The sequence below is a fragment of the Dermochelys coriacea genome, chromosome 8 (assembly GCF_009764565.3).
Source record: "Dermochelys coriacea isolate rDerCor1 chromosome 8, rDerCor1.pri.v4, whole genome shotgun sequence".
Lineage (NCBI taxonomy): Eukaryota > Metazoa > Chordata > Testudines > Dermochelyidae > Dermochelys > Dermochelys coriacea.
In genome coordinates, this window is record NC_050075.1 from 75,974,172 (window position 1) to 75,996,838 (window position 22,667).

The 22,667-nt window shown below is 44.1% G+C and overlaps 1 protein-coding gene across 6 annotated transcripts in view; it reads left to right on the top strand.

Annotated features, from left to right (window-relative positions):
- The window catches only part of HFM1 (helicase for meiosis 1), a 117,059-nt gene that overhangs the window by 22,779 nt on the left and 71,613 nt on the right, over positions 1 to 22,667 (top strand). For 4 of the 6 annotated variants that reach the window (XM_043490512.1, XM_043490513.1, XM_043490515.1 and 1 more), the window contains 7 exons: positions 4,012 to 4,163; positions 5,645 to 5,722; positions 5,869 to 6,030; positions 6,672 to 6,872; positions 6,961 to 7,049; positions 15,759 to 15,802; positions 15,895 to 15,996. In XM_043490512.1, coding sequence (XP_043346447.1) covers positions 4,012 to 4,163; positions 5,645 to 5,722; positions 5,869 to 6,030; positions 6,672 to 6,872; positions 6,961 to 7,049; positions 15,759 to 15,802; positions 15,895 to 15,996 — 828 coding nt within the window. Of the gene's footprint in view, positions 1 to 4,011; positions 4,164 to 5,644; positions 5,723 to 5,868; positions 6,031 to 6,671; positions 6,873 to 6,960; positions 7,050 to 15,758; positions 15,803 to 15,894; positions 15,997 to 19,525; positions 19,672 to 22,667 lie in introns of all 6 variants that reach the window. The other 2 variants (XM_043490517.1, XM_043490514.1) reach the window with 2 other exon arrangements.

Consider the following 22,667-nt stretch of genomic DNA (forward strand, 5'->3'; position numbering starts at 1 on the left):
CAGCGGGGATCGATTTATCGCATCTAAACTAGACGCAATAAATCAACTCCTGTACTCCAGCGCCGCGAGAGGCGCAGGCAGAGTCAACGGGAGCGGCAGCAGTCGACTCACTGTAGTGAAGACACCACAGTGAGTAGATCTAAGTACGTTGACTTCAGCTATGTTATTCATGTAGCTGAAGTTGCGTAACTTAGATCGACCCCCCCCTCCCCAGTGTAGACCAGGGCTAAGTGAGGCCTACTTCATAAAACTTATGTATTGTATTGGGGTGGTTGTTATAATCATGTATTTGTATTACCATGGCAACTATTATTATTATTATTATTATTATTATTATTATTATTCTTTGTATTGCATAAGTGAGATTGGGAATTTATTGCATAAGTGAGATTGAGATTGGGAATTTATTAGGCTCTGCATATACACATAGTAAAAGACTGTCCCTGCCCTGAAGAGCTTATAGCCTGAACAGACAGAGGCACTGGGAATGCTTTGCTCAGTGCTGCAACCAGGAATAGAACCAAGGTCTTCTGAATCCTAGTCCATTGATCTGTCCACTGGACCATGAAACTGCCTTCCCATTAACCATTTCTTCTTATCTAATCTACAGGACAAAGCAGGCAAGGTTGAGTTATTTGCATTGATTTAATTATAACAAAAATAAAATGTAATTAGTATATTTGATGGTAGTGACATCTCTAGATCTGTCATTCTGTTTTTCTTTTTGGAGAAAGGAATTTTGTATCTTCATGTACATGAAATGAGACTGGTGATTTTTTTTTTTTTTCCCCCTACTCTTGATTTGTCCACATTGTAAAGCCACATGCAGTTTGGTACAATTCAACATATTTTGGTAGTCTTATCTTAAATCAGGGGTCTGCAACCTATGGCACGCGTGCCAAAGACGGAACGCGAGCTGATTTTTAATGGCAGGCTGCTGCCTGCTGGGTTCCAGCTGCCTGCCCTGCTCAGCTTGCTGCAGAACGAACCGAGACCAGCAGCAGGCTGAGCGGGACTGGGGCCAGGACCCCAGCAGGCAGCAGCGTGCCATTAAAAATCCTGCGCGCCCCAGCCTGCTCTTCTCCCCCCCGCCTCCCTCGCAGGGGGTGGGGTGGGAGAAGCTTGGTCCTGCCGGCTACTACTGCAAGGCAGGCAAGGTCCCCCCTTCCCCGCCTCTTCCCCCGAGCGTGCTGGGTACCTGCCCCTCCTCCTCTCCCTCCCTGCTGCCTATCAGCTGATGGCCCTTGCGAGGGAGGGGGAGAAGCCGAGCTGCAGCGCACTCGGAGAAGAGGTGGGGATGGGACTTTGGGGAAGGGGGGTGGAATCAGGGCATATCCCCTCAGCTCCCTGCCGTGAGCCGCTCTGGGCAGGGGGCTGGGAGCACCCCCATGATCCTAGCCCACACCCCCAGCCCCCTGCCCTGACCCCTGCACCCCCCACAACCCCAGCCCTGACTCCTGCACCCCCCCACATGCCCCTAGCCCTCTTCCCTGACTCCGGCACCCCCCACACCCCATGTCCTGACTCTTGCACTCCCCATATTCCCACCCCCACCCTGAGCACCAAATGGGAGCTCCTGCACACCCCCCCACCCCACATTCCCACCTGCACCCCTTGCACCAAATGGGAGCTTCTCAGGTAAGCACTCTACACCCAAACCTCCTGCCCCAACCCTGAGCCCCCTCCCTCATTCTAGCTCTTGGCCAGGCCCTACACCCCAACCCCAGCCTACTCCTTCACCCCCAGCCCTGTGCTCAGTACATTCCCACCCTCAGCTCAGTGCAGAGAGAGGAAGAGATTGGGCTAGAACCAGGGAGAAGGTAGGTACCCATTCTATGTGGGCAGGGCTGGGATTCCAGACAAGCAGCGGGCTGAGCCGCTCAGCCCACTGCCAGTCTGGGGTCCCGGCCGCTGGCCCTGCTCATCCCGCTGCTGATCTGGGTGAACGGAACCCCAGGCTGGCAACGGGCTGAGCTGGCCGGCGGCGTAAGATCAGCATTTTAATTTAATTTTAAATGAAGATTCTTTAACATTTTGAAAACTTTGTTTACTTTACATAAGATCAATAGTTATATAATATATAGACTTAGAGAGAGAGACCTTCTAAAAAATGTTAAAATGTATTACTGACACGCGAAACCTTAAATTAAAGTGAATAAATGAAGACTCGGCACACCACTTCTGAAAGGTTGCCGACTCCTGTCTTAAATGGTCAACTTTGCATTTACAAAGGTTACTAGCTTAGTTGGGTGAGGTAATATCTTTTATTGGACCAATTTCTTTTGGTGAGAGAGATCAGCTTTCTAACTTACACAGAGCTCTTAAATCTGAAGAAGAGCTCTGTGTAATCTTGAAAGCTGCCTCTTTCACCAAAGGAAGATGGTCCAATAAAAGATATTATCTCACCCACCTTCATTCTCTAATATCTTGGAACCAACAAAGCTGCAACAACACTGCATACCACAAAAGTACTACTTTTTTAAATGCGTGTATTACAGTTCCTTACTGATAGTAGATGGAGACAGCTCACTTGAAGTTTAGAGTTATGATACTGTTCTTTTATCAAAGGACCTTTTCTTGTCACAATCAGTGCAAAGTGGATTTAAACTGTGGAGAAGGGATGCTTGTTGGCGGAGATAGTTCTATTGCCTTCTGCACTGTGGCATAAGGAGAGAAAGTGGACATGTCGGGCATAAGAGTTGTGAGGGAGTTGTTCCCCTCTACTTTAACTGAGGATGCCTCTGGGTCTGGGTGGCTGAGGACTAGGGGGCCACTGGTGGGCCTTCTCCCTCCCCCCCATTTCCCACCCCGTAGACTTGGAAAGGATGGAGAAACTGTACCTCAAAATTGTTCCTGATAACCTGTGATTTTCCTGGGTTTATTTTTGCTTGTGGCTTAACCAGAATTCTGTGTTAGTGATTTCCTAGCAATGCAGACTACTGACATGCTGACCACTGAGTCAGGAAATTGATTTATCTGAACAGCTTTACTCTTGGTACTTGCTTCCCCCCCTTCCCCCTCTCCTGCCTTGCCAGTTGATGTATATTGTTGTGATTGCTTTTTTCCACCTGGACTCTGACTACCTAGCCTAGAATGCAGTCACAACAGGACAAACTTTATTACTCCTGCTTCAATGTCATTGATGGATCACTTCTTTCACTGGTTAAAGATCCTGAGACACGGCATTTTCTATATGAGCTACCCATCCCCATAGGCTTATATCTGTTGCTACTTGTGTGGGGAATCGGGGACCTTTCTTTTTTGATATTTTAGAAATGAACCACCACCTAGGCAAGGTATGGTTTGTGTTGGCATCATCACAAAAACTGTCAGTTGCAGAAGACTAATTGTATGAATCTGTGCTGGATGATGACTTCAAGGCTTGCTTCCCTACACCCCCATGATTACAAATAGCTCTGTACTGAGTCTAGATAGAATCCTACAGGAAACTGACTCTAACTCTGCAGTTTGTGGATCATGTTTTCTATTATGAAGACTCTTTCTATGTGTGTATTAAAGAGTAGCCCAGAAAAATCAAGCTCTAATTTGGGGTGAGGTTGTCTTTTGTGTATTAATCTATTATGTGGCTGCTAGGAGTGCTTTTCCTGTGATTTCTTGTGTTTGTGTGAGAGTCTGGCTCTGTCAACAGGGTGTTTGTTCTCCTGTGGGAGTCAACCAAGGAAACAACCAAGGATTATGAGAGGGCACTAGGCATTTTGGTATAGAGAGATGTATTCCAGAGGGATGTTTGAGTCTTTTGTCTCTCTTTTGGGCAGGGAAGAGCTATAGCCCAGAGATCAGAACTGGTCTAGGCAGATGAGAGTAGTGCCATCGTTACCTCAATGGGTAAATTTTAATATACATGTTAATTAAGTTCTTCTGGTTTTAGCTTTGCTCAAGAATTTTTTCCCCAAACTCGTGCATTTAGCAGCTTAAGGAATACATTCAAAGTTTTGTTTTAAAATCCTTCACTTTTCTCAGTGTAATCTCTCAATTTTGTATTATTTTTAGTGGCTCCAGTAAAAGCTCTGTGCAGTCAGCGTTATAATGATTGGAAAGATAAATTTGGACCTATAGGGCTTTGCTGTAAAGAACTGACAGGAGACACAGTGATGGATGATTTATTTGAAATACAACATGCTCACATTATTATGACCACACCAGTAGGTTTCATATATAACTTGCTATTTGTTTCATTGATTTTTTTCTAAACAAAAATCTGAAGAAAAATGTAGAAATAATTTGCTGCACGTAGTCTAGCTAATGTATGTATGCTTCCAGGGCTTCCCCTTGTTTTAGAGAGATTGGAAACTTTCAGTATAATTGTAAGGTCGTTTTACTTGCCTGTAAACTTCCATGCATACTTTTAGTGCTATATTTGTCCTGGGGGAATTCTGTGCCACTGTGCATGTGCAAAATTTTTGTCCCCCACAGATTTTTGTTTCCCCGCAGAAAAATGACTTTCTGACAGGGAAGCAAAGGGAAACCACAAGAGCAGTCATACGACTCTCCCCAGCAGTATGTTTTGGGTGCCCAGGGCAGCCGGCAGAGAGGTAAATCACTGTGGGGCAGGAGGCAGGACTGGGGAAGACCTGGCTGGTGACTCCTATCCTGCACCGGGCTCAGCTGCTAGTCTGGGCTGGGCTGGGGAGGATGGGACTTCCTCTTCCCCTGCACGGTATCCTGGGCTGGGTCAGACCCACCCCCAGATTTCTCCCCTGGCTGCAGGAAGCTCTGCAAACTCCCCCTCCCGCTTCCTGCAACCATCGCTCCTCAGCTGCAGGGGGAGGAATCCCTGTTCAGGTAGCTGCTCCCCCATCCACCCAACCCCCGTGCATCCAGAACCCCCATACCCAGACCTTTCCTCCCACCTCTCCCGCCCGCCCTGATGAGCCTCACTCGCCCTGCACCTTGACCATCTCCACACTGAGACCCATCCAGACCCCTCCCTGCTGAACACTAGCCACCTTCACTTGGACCCCCTGCAGAATCCCATTATTGCACCCAAAAAACCCCAACAAGCCCCTATGCATCCAGATCCACTCCACAACGAGATTCACCACTGAGCTTCCCGCACCCAGATTTCCCCACACAGAATCCTCTCAACCCACACCTGGATCCCCCCACACTAAGCCCCTCCACCCTTGAATCCTGCCTTGCTGAGCCTGCCTGCCCACTACTGGTGAACCTGGCATGGAGGGGCAAGGCCCTGTGGTGTTTCTGGGGCAGGCCTGGTCCTTGCACTGTGTCAAGGTTGGGTGCAGCCTCACCGCTGAGTCTGTGTCTGGGTGGAGGGAGCTGCACAGTGATCTCTCACCTCTGTGCAGCCAGTGGCCTGTGCTCCCCAGTGCCATGCTGGAGTCTCCACGTTTGACAAATGAAATCTGCAGAATTTTAAAATACTGTGCGCAGAATTTAAATTTTTTGGTACAGAATGCCCTCAGGAGTACTATATAAACAATAATTAGTGATAAAATAACAATGTCCGATGCAAAATATATAGTATTAGCTCATCAGAACTTTACTGATTTTTTTTATCATAAGAATTTGGTCATGTTTATGGTCTGTCTCTGCTACTACTTCTGGAATCTGTTTTTCATCATTTCTTCTGCCTCTTCCCCCCTCCCCCCCATCTCTTCCCCAGGAAAAATGGGATAGCATGACTAGAAAATGGAGAGACAACTCGTTAGCCCAACTGGTACGACTGTTCCTCATTGATGAGGTACTGATTTTTATAGTCTGTACTTGAAGAAAAAGAAAACTTTTAGGAAGTATAACAATGTTATATATTTATTTTAACACATTTGTGGGTTAGAATGCAAAAAGTAAGCAGTGTTATTTCACAGATGTCTTTAATTATTTTAATAGGTACATGTTGTGAAAGATGAAAGCCGTGGTGCAACACTTGAGGTTGTAGTTAGTCGGATGAAGACTATACAGTCTTCCCTTTCACGTATCTCAGAGAATCCTGACATGCTTACTCCCATGAGATTTGTGGCTGTTTCTGCAACAATCCCAAATGCTGAGGATGTAAGAGTTGCATTTTAATTACTTTTTCAAAATATTTTTAAAATACTTATTTCTTTGACATCAGTTGTAAAAGCAGAGGTCCTTTAGACTATTCACTTCATTTGAGAATCCTGAGGAACTTCATTTGAGAAACGTAAATAAAGAAAAGTGATGTAAAACTGTAAAATCAGCTTGATGTGAATTTTAAAATAAAATTGTCATTTCTTGGCTGTCAGCTGAAGGCTGCTGTCTTGATGAACACAGATATAACTTTTAGCCCCAACAATATGGAAATATCAACCAGAAATTGATAAAGTGCTTCAGTTTTATATTTTTAATCAAAATTTTAAGGGTGAAAACACAAGTCACAAAAGCCTAGGGACAGATTTTGATTTCAATAGTACCGGTGTAATTTGGAACAGAATTTGGTCTGCTCATTAGTGAAGAAATTATTTTCAAGTGTATTAATTAGTTTAGATGTGGCAAAAAGGATTTAACGTGTAAACTCTCTTTGTCAATGTCATAGGGCATGTGGGGCAGTAAAAATAGTTGCTTCCCAGTTCTTTATTATGTATGTGCTGTAGATTGAAGAGAGCATGTATAATAGTAACAGAGGCATTATTTTCAAGCATCATTTTAACTTGTTTCCTTGTTCTTTAAAGATTGCAGATTGGCTTTCAGATGGTATGAGACCTGCTGTATGTCTGAAAATAGATGAAAGTCATCGACCTGTGAAGCTTCGCAAAATAGTTCTTGGATTTCCTTGCAGTAGCAACCAAACAGAATTCAAGTTTGACTTAACACTTAACTACAAAATAGCTAGTGTTATACAAACATACTCTGAACAAAAACCAACTCTTGTGGTATAATATGTTTTTCTCTTAATGCTTTTGAAATTCTTGGTTTTCTTCTTCGTACAATTAATAAAAAAAAGTATTTTCTTATTTATAGTTTTGTGCCACAAGAAAAGGAGTACAGCAGGCTGCCTCAGTTCTTGCAAAAGATGCTAAATTTATGATGACTATGGAACAGAAACAAAGGTATATTTATATTTCTTGTAGTTGCTAACCATAGAAATGTAGGGCTGGAAGGGAGTTTGATAGGTCATCTAGTCCAGTCCTTGCACTGTGGCAGGACTAAGTATTATCTAGACCATCCCTGACGGGTGTTTGTCTTACCTGTTCCTAAAAACCTCCAGACACAAAGATTCCACACTCTCCCTAGATCATATAGTTCAGTGCTAAACTATCCTTATAGTTTAGGAAGTTTTTCCTAAATCTCCCTTGCTGCAGTTTAAGCCCATTATTTATTTTCTTGTCCTGTGTGAATATAGAGAACAATATATCGCCGCCGCCTTCATAATAACCTTTTACATACATGAAGACTGTTAGGACCCTAGTTGGTCTTCTCTAGACTAAACAAATCCATTTTTTTCAATTTGTCCTCATAGGTCATGTTTTCTAGATTTTTAATATTTTTTGTTGCTTTACTCTGGACTTTCTCCAATTTGTCAATACCTTTCCTGAAGTATGGTGCTCAGAAATGGACAGAGGACTCCAGCTGAGGCCTTATCAGAGCTGAGTAGAGTGGAAAATTACTTGTCTTGATTACACCACTCCTGATAGTACATCTGTGACAGTGTTTGGCAACAGCAGCAGTACCAGAATTCTCATTGCTGGATCTCCAATTATATCACCCTGGAGTAAACCTGAGAGGCAAATATTTGCCTAATTGATAACTAGGATGGGCTGAGGAGAGCCCCAAAGGCTAATTATCTTAGCCCAATAGATAGAAAAGGCACAGACATGAAATGCTTAGGGAAGAAGAAAGAGACTGATAGGCTTTTGAGAGCCAGAAGAGATCTCTCAAGGGGAAGATATCTTCTGTCTCCCCAAACTTGGCTGAGTGAGTTAAGGGCTGTATGCTTATAAATGTAGAGCTGCACAAGTTTATAAAGGTGGTGGGGAGAGCACTGTAAATAAATTGCGCAAGTTGTTTGAACAGAATGTCTCTGAGAAGTTTGCATCTACAGAAGAGAAAGGAGCAGGATGCTACCATGTCACAACATCCCAGAATGATGTTTGCTTATTTTTTGCAACAGTATAACATGGTTGACTCATATTTACTTGGTGATCCATTATAGCCCCCAGATCCTTTTCTGCAGTACTCCTTCCTAGGCAGTCATTTCCCATTTTGTATTTGTGCAACTGATTATTCCTTCCTAAGTGGAGCACTTTACATTTGTCTTTATTGAATTTCATCCTGTTTATTTCAGACTTTTTCTCCAGTTTGTTAAGATCATTTTGAATTCTAATCCTGTTCTCCAGAGCACTTGCAACCCCTCCCAGCTTGGTATCATCCACAGACTTTGTAAGTCTATGCCATTCTCCAATCCATTTATGAAGATACTGAATAGAACGGGACTCAGGGCAGATCCCTTTAGGACACCACTCGATATGCCCTTCCAGGCTTGACTATGAATCATTGATAACTACTCTGAGTACAGTTTTCCAACCAGTTGTGCAGGTTGGAAGTAGTAGGTTCATCTATGCTATAGTTTTCTAGTTTGCTTATGAGAAGATCATGTGAGATAGAATCAAAAGCCTTACTAAAGTCAAGATGCATCACTTGTACTGCTTTCCCCCCTTCCACAAGGCTTGTTTTCCTATCAAAGAAGGATATTAGGTTGGTTTGACATAATTTTTCTTGACAAAGCCATGTTGACTCTTACTTACCACCTTATTGTCTTCTAGGTGGTTACAAATGGATTGTTTGATTATTTGCTCCATTATGTTTCTGGGTACCAAAGTTAAGCTGACTGGTCTATAATTCCTTTTGTTTGTCCTTATTCCCCTTTTATAGATAGGTACTATATTTGACTTTTTCAGCCCTCTGTGATCTCTCCCATCCTCCACAAGTTCTCAAAGATCGCGAACGGTTCAGAGATCTCTTCAGACAGTTCCTTAAGTATTCTAGGATGTATTTCATCAGACTTTGCTAACTCGAAGACATCTAACTTGTCCAAGGCCTTGTGTCAACAAAACTCTGTAGTGTAGACAAGTTATGCCGATGATCAAAAACTACTATAATTACATCCCTTTTGCATGTTCACACAACGCTTCTTCTGTTGGCAGAGCACATCTATAGTTGGTGCTCTAGCATTGACAGTGAGAGCAGTATGCCATTGGTAGCTATCCGACTGTGCTACTCGTCATCTTCTGCAGCTAGAAGTTTTGGGAAGGTCAAGTGAATCACAGTCCAAGTTCCCTCTAAACTGCACGGCTGCACAGCAGGCTATGAAGAGCTGCGCAGGCAGGGAGAGGCGCCTCTCCCCTGGCCCCAGCCCTGGAGCTGCTGCAGCCAGGGAGAGGCACCTTTTTCCCAACCCTGGAGCTGCTGCGGCCAGGGAGAGGTGCCACTCACCTGGCCCTGGGTTGCTGCAGCGAGAGAGGACTGGGGGGAGTCCTATCTCCCCGTTGCAGCCCTGGGGCAGTCTGCACCCCAAACCCTTCATCCCTGGCCCAACCCCAGAGCCCGCACCCCCGCCGGAGTCGGAGCCCTCCCTGCACCCCAACCCTCTGCCCCAGACCAGAGCCTCTTCCCCCACTCTAAACCCCTCATCCCTGGCCCCACCCCAGAGCCCTCACCCCCCCAGCCAGCGCCCTCACCCCCACCCCAACCCTCTGCCCTAGTCCTGAGCTCCTTCCTACACCCCAAACCCCTCAGCTCCACTCCCCACTACACATCACCTCCATATTAGTGCACATAACAAAATTCATGCCGCACATGGATGTAAAAAATTAGAGGGAACATTGTTCACAGTGCATTATGGGTACAAGCTTAACTTCCCATGATGCAGTTTTTTCTGTCCCATCATTCCATGGGCTTCTGACTGCGTTTTGTGCCATTTTTCAGCTGCTACTGTATACTGTGTGCATGCCATGTTTGCCTGAAAGGGTGGATCCTGCACTGCTCTTTTGTGGTCACTGTTATGAACGCTTTGCGGCTAGTCATGCCATATATCGTGAGCACCCAGTCTGAACAGGAATCCTAGGTGCCTGATCTGCTGTGTGCCGCGGAAAGAAACAACATCAGATTACTTTTGGCATTCAAATGTAGCAATAGTAAAAATAGGAGCAGCTGCGCATGGTGGACTGTCACTTCTTGACTCGAGAAACAAGCACTGAATCGTAGGATTGCTTCGTTATGCGGGTCTGTGATAACAAGCAGCCACTGTAGAACTTTCAGATACAGAAAGGCATCTTCCTGGAACTATGTGTGGAATTTACCCCAGCACTGCAGTGCAAGGACACCCAAATGAGAGCTTTTGATGGAGAAGTGTGTGGTGATCGCTGTGTGGAAGCTGGCAACTCCAGACTGCTACCGGTCACTCACAGATCAGTTTGGAGTTGGGAAGTCAACCGTTGGGGCTGCGTTAACGCAAGTGTGCAGAGCCATTAATCCCTGTTATGAAGGACTGTGGGACTCTTGGAAACGTGCATGAAATAGCGGATGGCTTTGCAGCACTGGGATTCCCTAACTGCAACGAGGTGATAAATGGCATGGATATCCCAATTTTGGCCCCAAACCATCTTGCAATGGAGTACATCAATAGAAATGGGTATGTCTCTATGGTATTGCAAGTGCTTGTAGATCACTGTGGTCATTTCATTGACATCAGTGCTGGGTGGTCAGGGAAGGTGCATGACGCACGCATCTTCAGGACTGTACAGCAAGTGCAAGAAAGGACTTGCTTTCCAGACCAGAAGATTCCAACGGGGGATGTTGAAATGCCCATAGTGATCCTGGAAGACCCAACATATCACTCACTTCCATGTCTCATGAAGCCTTACACAGAAAACCTGGGCAGCAGCAAGGAGCACTTCAACAATAGGTAGAATGACTGTTGAATGTGTTTGGCAGATTAAAATCTCGCTGGCACTGCCTTTATGGCCGGTTAGACCTAAATGAGGAAAATATTCCCATGGGCAGCCTGCTGTGCGCTGCATAGTATTTGTGAGGTTAATGGGGAAAAATTCCCCCCCGGAATGGAGTGCAGAGGCAGATTGTTTGGTGGCTGATTTTGAGCAGCCAGGTATCAGGGCTATAAGCAGGACAGAATGGGGGGGGGGGGATATTCAAATCAAGGAGGCTTTCAGGCTCCATTCTGACAATGAGCACTAGTAATGTGACTTTTTATAAAGCACTCTGCAATGCTTTGTTAATTTCCCACCTTGCAAGAAAGTTTTGATAATTGCTTCCTGACCATGATTTGTAGTCTGACAATGTTACAATTGCCACTGTGTATTCTAGCAGCAACCTGTGTGTGTGTGTGTGTGTGTGTGTGTGTGTGTGCGCGCGTGCGCGCAGGAGACAAAGATTATCTTTCAGAGAGTATGTTTTTATTAAATATCAACACACACAAAACATTTGGTTGAAAGGGAGATAACGGTGAAGGGCAGTCTCGTAGCTGTTGGTAATTCCAGCTGTCATTTTGGAAGCCATCTCAAGAGATGGAGTGAATGGGGTACTGCAACAGGTTGGGAAGATGCAAGGAATGTGTGGGAGAAGTTTGGGGAGGGCATGGAAAGCAGTTCTGTATGGGCTGCAGGGAGGGACAAGCAAACGTATTAGGCCTATAGTACAAATAGGGACTCCAACATTTCTGTATGCACCTCCATCACTTTTGTCAACTGTTCCTGACCCATTAAAATTTACTCCTGATTCTCCTCCTTCTCCTGTCTCTCTATTTTATAATTTTCATTTACTGGCTCTTTCCATGCCCTGTGTTCTTGTTTTTCTGCATCTGAGGATTGGAGCATCTCTTGAAATAAAGCAGGAATATTTTGTCAGCAGAGGAAGCATTGTAATGCGTATGGTTTTGTCGACGAAAGCTGACTTTCGTCAACCAAACTCTGTTGTGTAGACAAGGCCTTTGTAATTCTTAACTTGTTCTTTCCTTATTTTAGCCTCAGGTCCTACCCCATTTACACTGATGTGCACTATGTTAGGTGTCCGATGTCTGCTAAACTTCTTGGTGAAAACTGAAACAAAAAAGACATTTAACACTTAGACTATTGCTGCATTTTTTGTTATTGTCTTTCCCTCCTCGTTGAGTAATGGGCCTACCCTGTCCTTGATCTTCCTTTTGCTTCTAATGTATTTGTAAAATGTTTTCTTGTTACTCTTTATGTCCCTAGCTAGTTTAATCTTTTGTTGTGCCTTGGCCTTTCTAATTTTGTCTCTACATGCTTGTGTTTTTTTATATTCATCCTTTGTAATTTGACTTAATTCCACTTTTTGAATTTCAGATCATTGAAGATCTCATGGTTAAGCCACAGTGGTGTCTTATCATATGTTTCTTATGCATTGGGATAGTTTGTTCTTGTGCCGTTATTAGTTCCTCTTAAAAAAACAGCCAACTCTCCTGAACTTTTTTCGCCCTTGAACTTGCTTCCCATGGGATCTTACCTACCAATTCTCCGAGTTTGCTAAAATCTGCCTTTTTGAAGTCCATTATCTTTATTCTTCTGTTTTCCCTCCTACCGTTTTAGAATCATGTACTCTGTCTTTTCTTGATCACTTTCACCCAAGCTGCCGTCTACCTTCAAATTCTAAACCAGTTCCTCTCTGTTTGTCAGAATCAAATCTAGAATAGCCTTGCCCCCAGTCACTTTCTCCACCTTCTGTAATAAAAAGTTGTCTCCAGTGCATTCCAAAACTTGCTGAATAATCTGTGTCCTGCCACATTATTTTCCCAACAGATGCCTGGGTGAATGAAGTCTCCCATCACCACCAAATGCTGTGCTTTGGATATTTTTTTTGTTTTTAAAAAAGCCTCATCCACCTCTTCTTCCTGGTTAGGAAGTCTATTGTAGATCCTTACTATGACATCACCCTTGTTTTTTTACCCCTTTTATCCTTACCTAGAGATTTTCAGCAGGTCTGCTTCCCACTTCTACCTCAGCCTCAGTGCAAGTATGTACATTTTTATATACAACAGCTTCTCCCTTTTTTTTCACTGCCTGTCCTTCCTGAACACATTGAAACCTTGTTTTCCAATATTCTAGTCATGTGAATTATCCCACCAAGTCTTTGTGATGCCAGTTATGTCAGAATTGTGATTATTCACTATTATTTCTAGGTTTTCCTATTTATTTCCCATACTACTTATGTTAGTATTCAGACATCTAGAAGGGAAATCTATTCCCTCTTGTCTGTCCTTTGTCCCTGCTATAATAAAAGCATACATGTATTCTTGTCATTCTATGGGCTATGTGAAGAGGGTTGGTTCAATACAATTTCTAGTAGAGAGGTATCTATATCTCAAAATCATTATTGCAATTGGCCCCCTTGCTGGGAAATTTCACTAGTGGCCAGGGACTGAATGGACCATGCAGACTGGATTGTGGAATTTCTCACCACTAGAATGATCTCTCCAGAATTTATATTTATAAGAATTTACATTTATAAGACTGTGTAATCCAACTTGCATTTCTGTTAACTGAGCTATACTTATTTCCTCTAAGTAAAGGAATCTCCTCTTGAAGGATGTCTTTTGGGTACTTTTCATGAACATTAAATGCATTTTTTTATATTGCATGCATATTTTAAATTACCTGTTTTTTGAAGAATAAAAACATTAATTTCCAGTGAGCATTCAAAGACTTACACATATGAATAGTCCCGTTGGATATGGTTTTGTTGAACTTATCACAGATACACGTGCTTAATTTAAGATACTGTAAGTCTTTGTGGGATCAAGTCCTTAGTAAACACAGTCCTAACTTCTGTTAGTGATTATTTATTTCACCGGGTAGTTATATCAAAGCTAAATTTCATTTGTACAACTTCTGTTAGGAATAATAGGAGCTGTGTGTCTTGTTCAATCGCAAAGTATTCATTAGAGCCCAATTCAAGAAGGATGCTTAAGAAAGAGTTTAATTCCCATTTTAAATAAATGGGATTTAAGCACAAGCTTAAGTGTTTTCTGTAAAATCGATGGACATTTGCACATATTTAAGTGCTTTCCTGAATTGAGGCTACATGTATATTTTAAGATAGTACTTGCATTAAAATTTATATGAAGGCTGTTTTTTTTAAAACAGATTTCAAATGGATCTTGAGATAATAATTATGATACAATTCTGTGTTCAGAATTTCAGATACTATTAAATAACTATTAGTAGCCTTCCTCTATATTAATGTCTGAGAAGTTCTTGAAACTCTGAGCCCAGTCATTATTATTATTATTTTATTACTATTAATCAGTCAAAACCCTTAATTGAAATCAGAGTAGTTTGAAGACGTGAAGAAGCAAGAAACTTTGCTTGAGAAAGTACTCCAAGATTGTGCCCATAAATGTTTCTTCCCCAAGTCCAAATTGTCAAAGAATATTGAGATGAATAGCCCAACATTTATGAACAGGCTTACAATGCACTGTGTTTCTACTGTGGGAAAATAATCAAATCCAAATTCTTCAATACTTATTCAGGGCCAGATGCTCCTCTTCACTTACGTTAATGTAGTGGAGAGAAACCTGCACAAAGTAAGTGGGGTGCAAAAGAAGAGTCACTCTTTAGCATTCTCTTTCTTTTCCCAAACCTATGGAAGCCATATTAGAGAACTACTGTGATGTTGGGAGTCGTAGTGAACTCTCATGAGGTTGGTCAGGAAGCGGTCTGATCTGGTGGAGCTGATGGGTAACTACTCATTGAGGCATGCTCTCCTCCCAGATTGATGGAAACATTCCTTACAAATCTGTAGTTGCTTTAATGCCACCCATTAGAAGCCCCATAAACTCATGTTGCTTCTGAGGGTGATTGTCATACAAAAGGTAGGGATCAGTGAATGAGGGACAGTGGCCTCAAAGAACAGTGTGAAGGGGCAGTTGCTTGTGATTGGTTCCTTGGCAGATATGCAGTTTGGAGGTTACTCTCCGTACTTTCTCCATGGCTCTCTCCATAGAGTTTCTGGCACTCCCTGTCATCCTCTTGTAGATTTTACCATGAGAGGGTGCAATAATGAAATTTAGGTTTTGCCTATAAGGAGGGTTATCATATGGCAACCTGGGGTGTAAATGTATAGTGCACTTGCCTGCAGTGTACTAAATTGTATGTGGATCTGTTGCTGTGCACTAAAACTTCCATAGTGCTCTTAAGACTTACTGCTGTTTGAATCAGCAGTAAGTGAAAGTGCTCTACAGAACTTTCAGTATGTGGTAGTAGGGTCCACACGGTCAGTTAGTGCATGGAATGCTGAAGTGTTGTAGATTTACAACCCAGGTTCCTGGGTATTAATTCTCTATCTAGACATACAGACATTACTCAAACATGGGAAATTGGCCTGAGTTTGGATTATGGGATTTAGTCCTCTGAAAACAAATAGATTTTTGTTTCAAGTATCCAAAAGGTAATTATAAGTGAGAAAATTAATTAAAAATTATGCCAAATACATTGACAGTGACCTTTTAGTATTCTAAAATGTAGATATGAAATAGGAATGTATTGAAAAACACAAGAATATGACAGAAATAAGGACAAATGAATTTAAACAGAAGAATAAATCTTATAACTCTTAATGAGTATAACTGCTGGAATCAACGTTTGTCGTTATGCAGAGTTCTTCATAGGATATCGTTGTGCTTTTTTTAAAACGTTGGTATGTCTTCATATTGTATATAAATTAGTAAAAATGTTTTATAATTTTTGGTTTAAAAACTACTCATTGTTTTTTCTCTTTTTATGTAGATTACAAAAGTGTGCAAATTCAACAAAAGATACCAAAGTGAGAGGTAAGTACAACAATGCTAATTTTTGCCAACATGAATTAATATTTGCTTGACGAAAGGTGGTAAAGGCAATGGATATAATATTTATTTTTCAGATCTTTTAATGTGTGGTGTGGCTTATCATCATGCTGGTATGGAGATATCTGATAGAAAAATAATTGAAGGAGCTTTTACTATGGGAGACTTACCAGTACTTTGTAAGTAAACTTAAACTTTTGAAAGTCAAAATGTTACTATATTTTTTCTTTTTAACTATAGTGAGATTCATATTTGGAAAAAGTAAATGTTATGATTATTTCACTTATTTTTATGTCAAGAAAACCATGATGATAGAGCAGAGGGGGGCAAACTATGGCCCGCGGGACACATCCAGCCCCATGGGACCATCCTGCCCGGCCCTTGAGCTCCCGGCTGGGGAGGCTAGCCCTTGGCCCCTCCAATGCTCTCCCCCCTCCCCCGCAGCCATGCCACTGTGCAGGGAGCTCAGCTTCGCCCGCCCACCTCCCAGGCTTTCCAATAAGCCAGTCCTGCTGCTCTGAGCGGCATGGTAAGGTGGCAGGGAGCGGGGCGGGGGGAGGTGTTAGATAAGAGACAGGAGGTCCCAGGGGGCAGTCGGGGGACAGAGCAGGGGGGTTGGATAGGGGGTGGGGTCCCGGCAAGGAGCGGTTAGGGGCAGGGGGTCCTGGGAGGGGCTGTCAGGGGACAAGGGGCAGGGGGGGTTGGGTGTTCTGGGAGGGGGCAGTCAGGGGATGGGGAACGGGGGGGTTGGATAGCATGGGAGTCCTGGGGGCCTATCAAGGGGCGGGGGTGTGGATAGGGGGTGGAGAAGTCAGGGAGCAGGGGCATTGGGTCCCCAGGGGGCAGGTAAGGGTGGGGGTCATGGGAGGGGGCGGTCAGGGGACAAGGAGCAGGAGGGGTTGGATGGGTTGGGAGTTCTGAGGGGGGCAGTCAGGGGGTGGGAAGTGGGAGGGGGTGGATGGGGTAGGGGCCAGGCTGTTTGGGGAGGCACAGCCTTCCCTACCTGGCCCTCCATACAGTGGCCTTTGGGCCAAAAAGTTTGCTCACCCCTGTGATAGAGAGTATGGTTCTGCAGCCTGTATACGAGTAGGTCAATTTGCTTCAGTAAGTATTTAGGATATTTTAAGTGCTACTACTGTATAAATGATACTAATACTCACATGAGGCTGCATGACTGGCTCTGTAATTTAGGGTTTGATCTTGCATTCATAACTCCCATTAACTTCAGTTTTTCTTTTCCCTTCAAAAAAAATTCTGGTCAGAATATTACTACTTCATTGAGGAAGAGTAATACCAGTTGAAAATGGAAGGCCAACTCTTTAGTTCTAATCATGTTATCCTATTCTTGTTAGAGAAAATGGACTAAACATGTGAAAAATATTATCTAAATATGACAAATTCTTCAAGTAAATCAATACATTTGTGATTTACTCAAGGGTGAAAGTAATTTAAAGGACTTACTGGTACGCAGGGCCACCAGGCTCCTGGGCAAGGTGTGGAGTGGGGGCAGTTTGGGCCCCGGAAGGGGTGGGGCCTTGGGCGGAAAGGGCAGGGCTGGGGCAAGATTCCCCCAGCCAGCTCTTCAGTGCTACCTGGCCTGCACCGTCCGGGGCTCTGGCGGTGATTTAAAGGGCCTGGGACTCTGGCCACTGCCATGGTAGTGGCTGGGAGCCCTGGGCCCTTTAGATCTCTGCTGGAGCCCCAGGGTTTTTTAAATCACCGGGCTCTGGAGAAGCTGCCCCTTTTCTCCCCCTTCTCCCATCAGTAGCCCTGCTGGTATGGTGCTTAAAGCGCAGCCATGGCAGTACTTTAACTTCGGCTGTGTACTGGCCTGTACTGGCAGCCACTTTCTTACTGGTACGCCGTACTGGCTTACCCTCATCTCTGGATTTACTAATATGTCTTTTGTGTTTGATGCTGTCACAATTGTGTGATAGGTTGCCAGACCTAGTAGTCAGACGCTAAAGTCCACAGTTACAAGACAGGAGTCAAGAATCAGTTGAGTTGGGATACTGGGAGATCAGAATCAGGAGACAAACTAGAGATCAGGACACGAGTCGGGAACTAGAGTCAGGTTGGGTCAGGATACCAGATGTAAAGATCCATGGACTCGAAGCTAGGTCTGCAGACCTTGGGATAGCTGACATTCCCACAGTACCATGGGGAAGGCTTGCAGAGCCACATCCAGGGAGCATTGTGGAGAGTAGGCACTGCTGGAAGTACCTCCCAAAGGATCCAGAGCGAGAGTACTCTGCAGCCCTCTGATTGATGAAGCGCACTATTTAACCCAGGCAGGTGCCCCAGGAAGTTGTCTGGGCAACCACACAAACTTTTGGTCTGCTGCAACTCCAGACTTCACCTCATCTTCCGGTCTCTGATTCTAGCCTGACCCTGACTCTTGCTTATTGAAACAAGCTCTAGTGATTCCTCTGATCCCTGTTCATTGACTTCCATCCTTGACATGTGGACCCCAGCCCAGCTGTGATTGCTAGGCAGGACTGCCTACAGCCTGGTCCCTTACACCAGGGATTCAGGAGCAGGAGACAAAATGGAGGTCAGGAACCACCAGTCAGATACCAGGAGTCAAGCAGGTCAGAATGCCAGATCAAGCTGGGCAAGCAAGCAGGAAGTAGGTAGTGGGACAAGACAAGGGGGTGAATCCTTGTTTTTCAGATGGCTTCCTGTTGCTGTCTTAAGTAGGGCCACTGGACCAAACAGCCACTTGGGAACTCCACAAATCAGATCTTAGGGGCAGAATCACACCATTGGGGGTGGGCTTCATTGTTCTCATGTAGGCTATTACCAGATTATTACCATGTGGAGGGTTGGAGCCTGGTTGCTCCTATGCAGAGATGGATTAAGCTTTTGTGGTGCCTGGGGCCCTGGGCCAGAGCAGTCCCCCCCTCCCTCCTGCACTTCTGCTGGGGAAATGGAGTTGGGGTGCAACGGCTTGCCCCGCTCTGCCTGCCTGACATTCCTTCCAGTCCTGTGGGGACTTCCCCTGCTCCCTGACAGGAGCGCCAGGCGAGCAGAAAGGGACAATTCTCTGCACCCTGACCCCTCTTCCCAGCAGGAGCGTGGGGACCCTCATTTTTCCAGGGCCCCCCTACTGGTCCTTTGGCTAATCCGCCACTGTTCTTATGAACCTTGTGGGCCTGGAGTTTGAGACTGGTGGGTCATGAACAATACATTATTGTGAGAATAATTATTTTAGTACTATAGATGTGCATGTCACTTCACAGGCAAATTAAGACCCGAAAACTGTCTTTAAGTATACCATTCACTAGAAAACAGAATGAAGTCATGGCTATATTCAAGCAGTTCCTGAACCATTTGTGTTGAATGATTAGCAATAACTTCAGTGTGATTTTTGGTGCATGAGGAATGAAAGATTGGACCCTGATTTACCTGTAAATGTTAACAAATATTTAAATACAAACATGTTGGATATATTTAGTTTTTAAGGGAGCATTTGACAATACAGAAATCACGATCAGATATACTGCAATACTGTATATGAATGTGTATACAGATTATGGGCCAATCCTATGAGTTCTTCAGTGCCCTTTCCTCCCATTGATTTCATTAGAATTGAGAGTGCTTAGGACCTCACAGAATTGGGCCATATATTTGCTGCTTTATTTAAAATCTTCCTAGTATACCGAATACTGTTTTGTTATTAAATTAATATGCTTTCATCTGATTCAGTTACTACTAGTACCTTAGCTATGGGAGTAAATTTACCTGCACATCTGGTAATTATAAAATCTACAATGCACTATGTTGGAGGAATGTTTCAAGAGTACAGTGAAACAGATATTCTGCAAATGATTGGGAGAGCAGGGAGGCCTCAAGTAAGTAAACTGTGTATTTTATATTAATGCTTTCTAAATCTGGATTAGTAAAAGCTACAGTATACACTTGATGACTAAAAACAAAAAAAAACCCCACAACTTAAGGGAGAGCATTTGCTTTCTAAAGATTTATTGGTAAGTGAATTATTGAGTTAAAATAATACTGAACAAAGAGAACTGTTTGACACTGTAGACAGATAATGGAGCTCTCCATTGATCTATGTGCAACTGTAGTCCAAAAAAGCAAACAAGAAGTTAGATTGCATAAGAAATGGAAAGTTGAATAATATGGCAAATATAATACCTTTTATATAAATCGTGCAGCTTCATCTGGAATAGTGTGTGCAGTACTGAGAAGGATATCACAGAGCTGTTGCATATTTAAATAGAAGTAAAAGTTTTTGAACATTATCTAGATTATTTGTGTTTTATGCTAAAAATCACACGGGTCATATTGTGTCTCCCTAAACCTCTGGTTTTCAACCTGTGGTCTGCAGAACCCCAATTTCCAAAGGGATCCACACCTTCATTAGAAACTTTTAAGAGGTCTGCAGATTTAAAAAAGTTGAAAACCACTGCCCTAGACTGTTTCCAAATGGATTAAATAATGTTGAATGTTGCACGTTAGCAGACATTCCTGTACCTATGATGGTATGATCTCATTCTACCAGAGCTGTGGCAGCCTCTTTTGCTTGCCTTAAGCAAGTCCCTGTTACTGAAATTTCCAGTGTTGCAACTAGTGCTGCTGCTGTCAGCTCCTGCATAGCTGGAGATGCTGGTACTAGAGAGACCAATGTAGGTAGGTATGTGCTTGCCCCAAGCACCGCCACTGGAAAATTTTCCCTCAGTGGTATCCATCAGGTCAGTTCTGCTACCCCCTAGAGTTGCACGCTCCTAGCGCCAGTATAAAGGGTCCTCCCAGGACCCGCAGCCCTCTCAGTTCCTTCTTACTGCCTCTGACGGTCGCTGGAACTATCTTATCCTTGCAATCTGCAAGTACACCCTCTGGACTTTTTCAACCTATATTGTATATAGTTATCTCTTGTTGTTGTTAGTTAAGTTTCTGTTATTAGATAGATTAGCGGAGTTAGTCTCTGCCTGGTGCCGGGGCATGCCTCAGTTTCCGAGTTTTAAGTCTTGTTTTCCCATGTGGCCTGCCAGCAGCCCCTAGAAGTGCATGGTGGTCGTTGCAGCCTTCTTGAGGAGACAAGGGGCTCAGGTCTACAGTTACCTTGGTGACTGGCTGGTCAGAGGTCAGACCAATGGCAAGTTGAGTCTGACATAAAGTTAATCCAGTCAACATTCAGGACTCGGGTCTGCTGATAAACGTGCAGAAGTCTACCCTCTCCCTGGTTCAGAGGATAAAGTTTATTGGGGCGATTTCGACTCTGTCCAAGCCAGAACCTTCCTCCCAGAAGCAGGGTTCCGAGCAATAGTGATGCTTATAGAGAACCTCAGACATCACCCCATCACTACAGCGAGGAACTTCTTGAGCTCCTGGGCCACTTGGCCTCATGCACGTATGTGGTGCAGCATGTGAGACTTCAGCTAAGACCTCTCCAGGCATGGCTGGCGTCAGTATACTCGCCAAACTGACACCGTCTGAACATAGTTATCACAGTTCCCTGTCAGTGATCACCTCTCTCAATTGGTGGTTAGACCTGCTAACCCCAACCATCAATGTCTCTCATTACAGATGCTTCAGTGATGGTCTGGGGTGCTTTTCCGGGTTTCCTCGGAACTCAGAGCCTTTAGTCTCCAGAAGAGCTCTCGCTACACACATCAATGTCTGGTAGCTCAGAGCAGTTTGCTTGGCATGCCAGGCATTCCAGCCCTATTTGGCAGGCAAGAAAGTGTCAGTTCTCACAGACAACATGATGGTGATGTTTTATATCAGTTGGCAGGGAGGAGCATGCTCCTCTCACCTGTGCCAGGAAACACTTCGCTTATGGGAATTCTGCATAACGACTCAATTTACCTCCAGGCCTCCTATCTGCTGGGATCATAGAATGAGCTAGCGGATCACCTCAGCAGATCTTAATGTGTGGTCCATTTGTCCAGATGTTGTGAAAATTATTTTCCAGAAGTGGGGAACTCCTCAGATAGATCTGTGTGTGACAAAGCACAACAGGAAGTGTCTCCAATTCTTTTCCCTCCGGTGTCACAGCCCTAGATCTCTCGCAGACACTTCCTCCTCCCCTGCACGGGTCATCTCTTCTACGCGTTTCCTCCCATTCCTCTAATACACAAGGTCTTGCTGAGAATCGGAAAGGACAGAGCATGGGTCATCCTGATAGCCCTGCCTGGCACCACCAGCATTGGTTTGTCACATTCTTAGACCTCTCGGTGGAGATGCCAATTCTTCTACCTCTGTATCCAAACCTGACCTCTTAGGACAAGGGCCATCTGCATCACCTTCATCTCGAGTCCCTTCATCTGACAGCCTGGAAGCTCCATAGCTGAACCCCTCAGAGCTCACATGCTTGGGGCAGGTTTGCAAGGTACTTTTAGGGAGCAGAAAGCCGTCCACCAGAGCTACTTACCTGGCAATTAAGAAAAGATTCTCGATCTGGTCTACGCAGAAGGGTATCTCATCTATGCTATCAACAATATCATTTATTTTAGACTACTTACTACACCTAAAACGACAAGGTCTAAGTAGGTCATCTGTCCGTAATCTCAGTTTGGGTATGGCAACCAATCCCTCCCAGGGATATCAACCTGATATTGTCAAAACTGACAGGACCTCCATTTGAGCCACTGGCAATATAGTCTCTACTCTACCTGTCCTGGAAGGTGACCTTCCTGGTGGACATTATTTCTGCCAGATGTGTCTTAGAGATCCGGGCCCTTACTTCAGAACCACCATAACATGATATCCTTTGAGGACAAGGAGATGGTATTCTAACTGCATCCTCATCCAGCTTTCCATCCAAAGGTGGTTTTTCAGTTCCATAGTAACCCGGATATCTTCCTAAGGGTCTTCTATCTGAAAC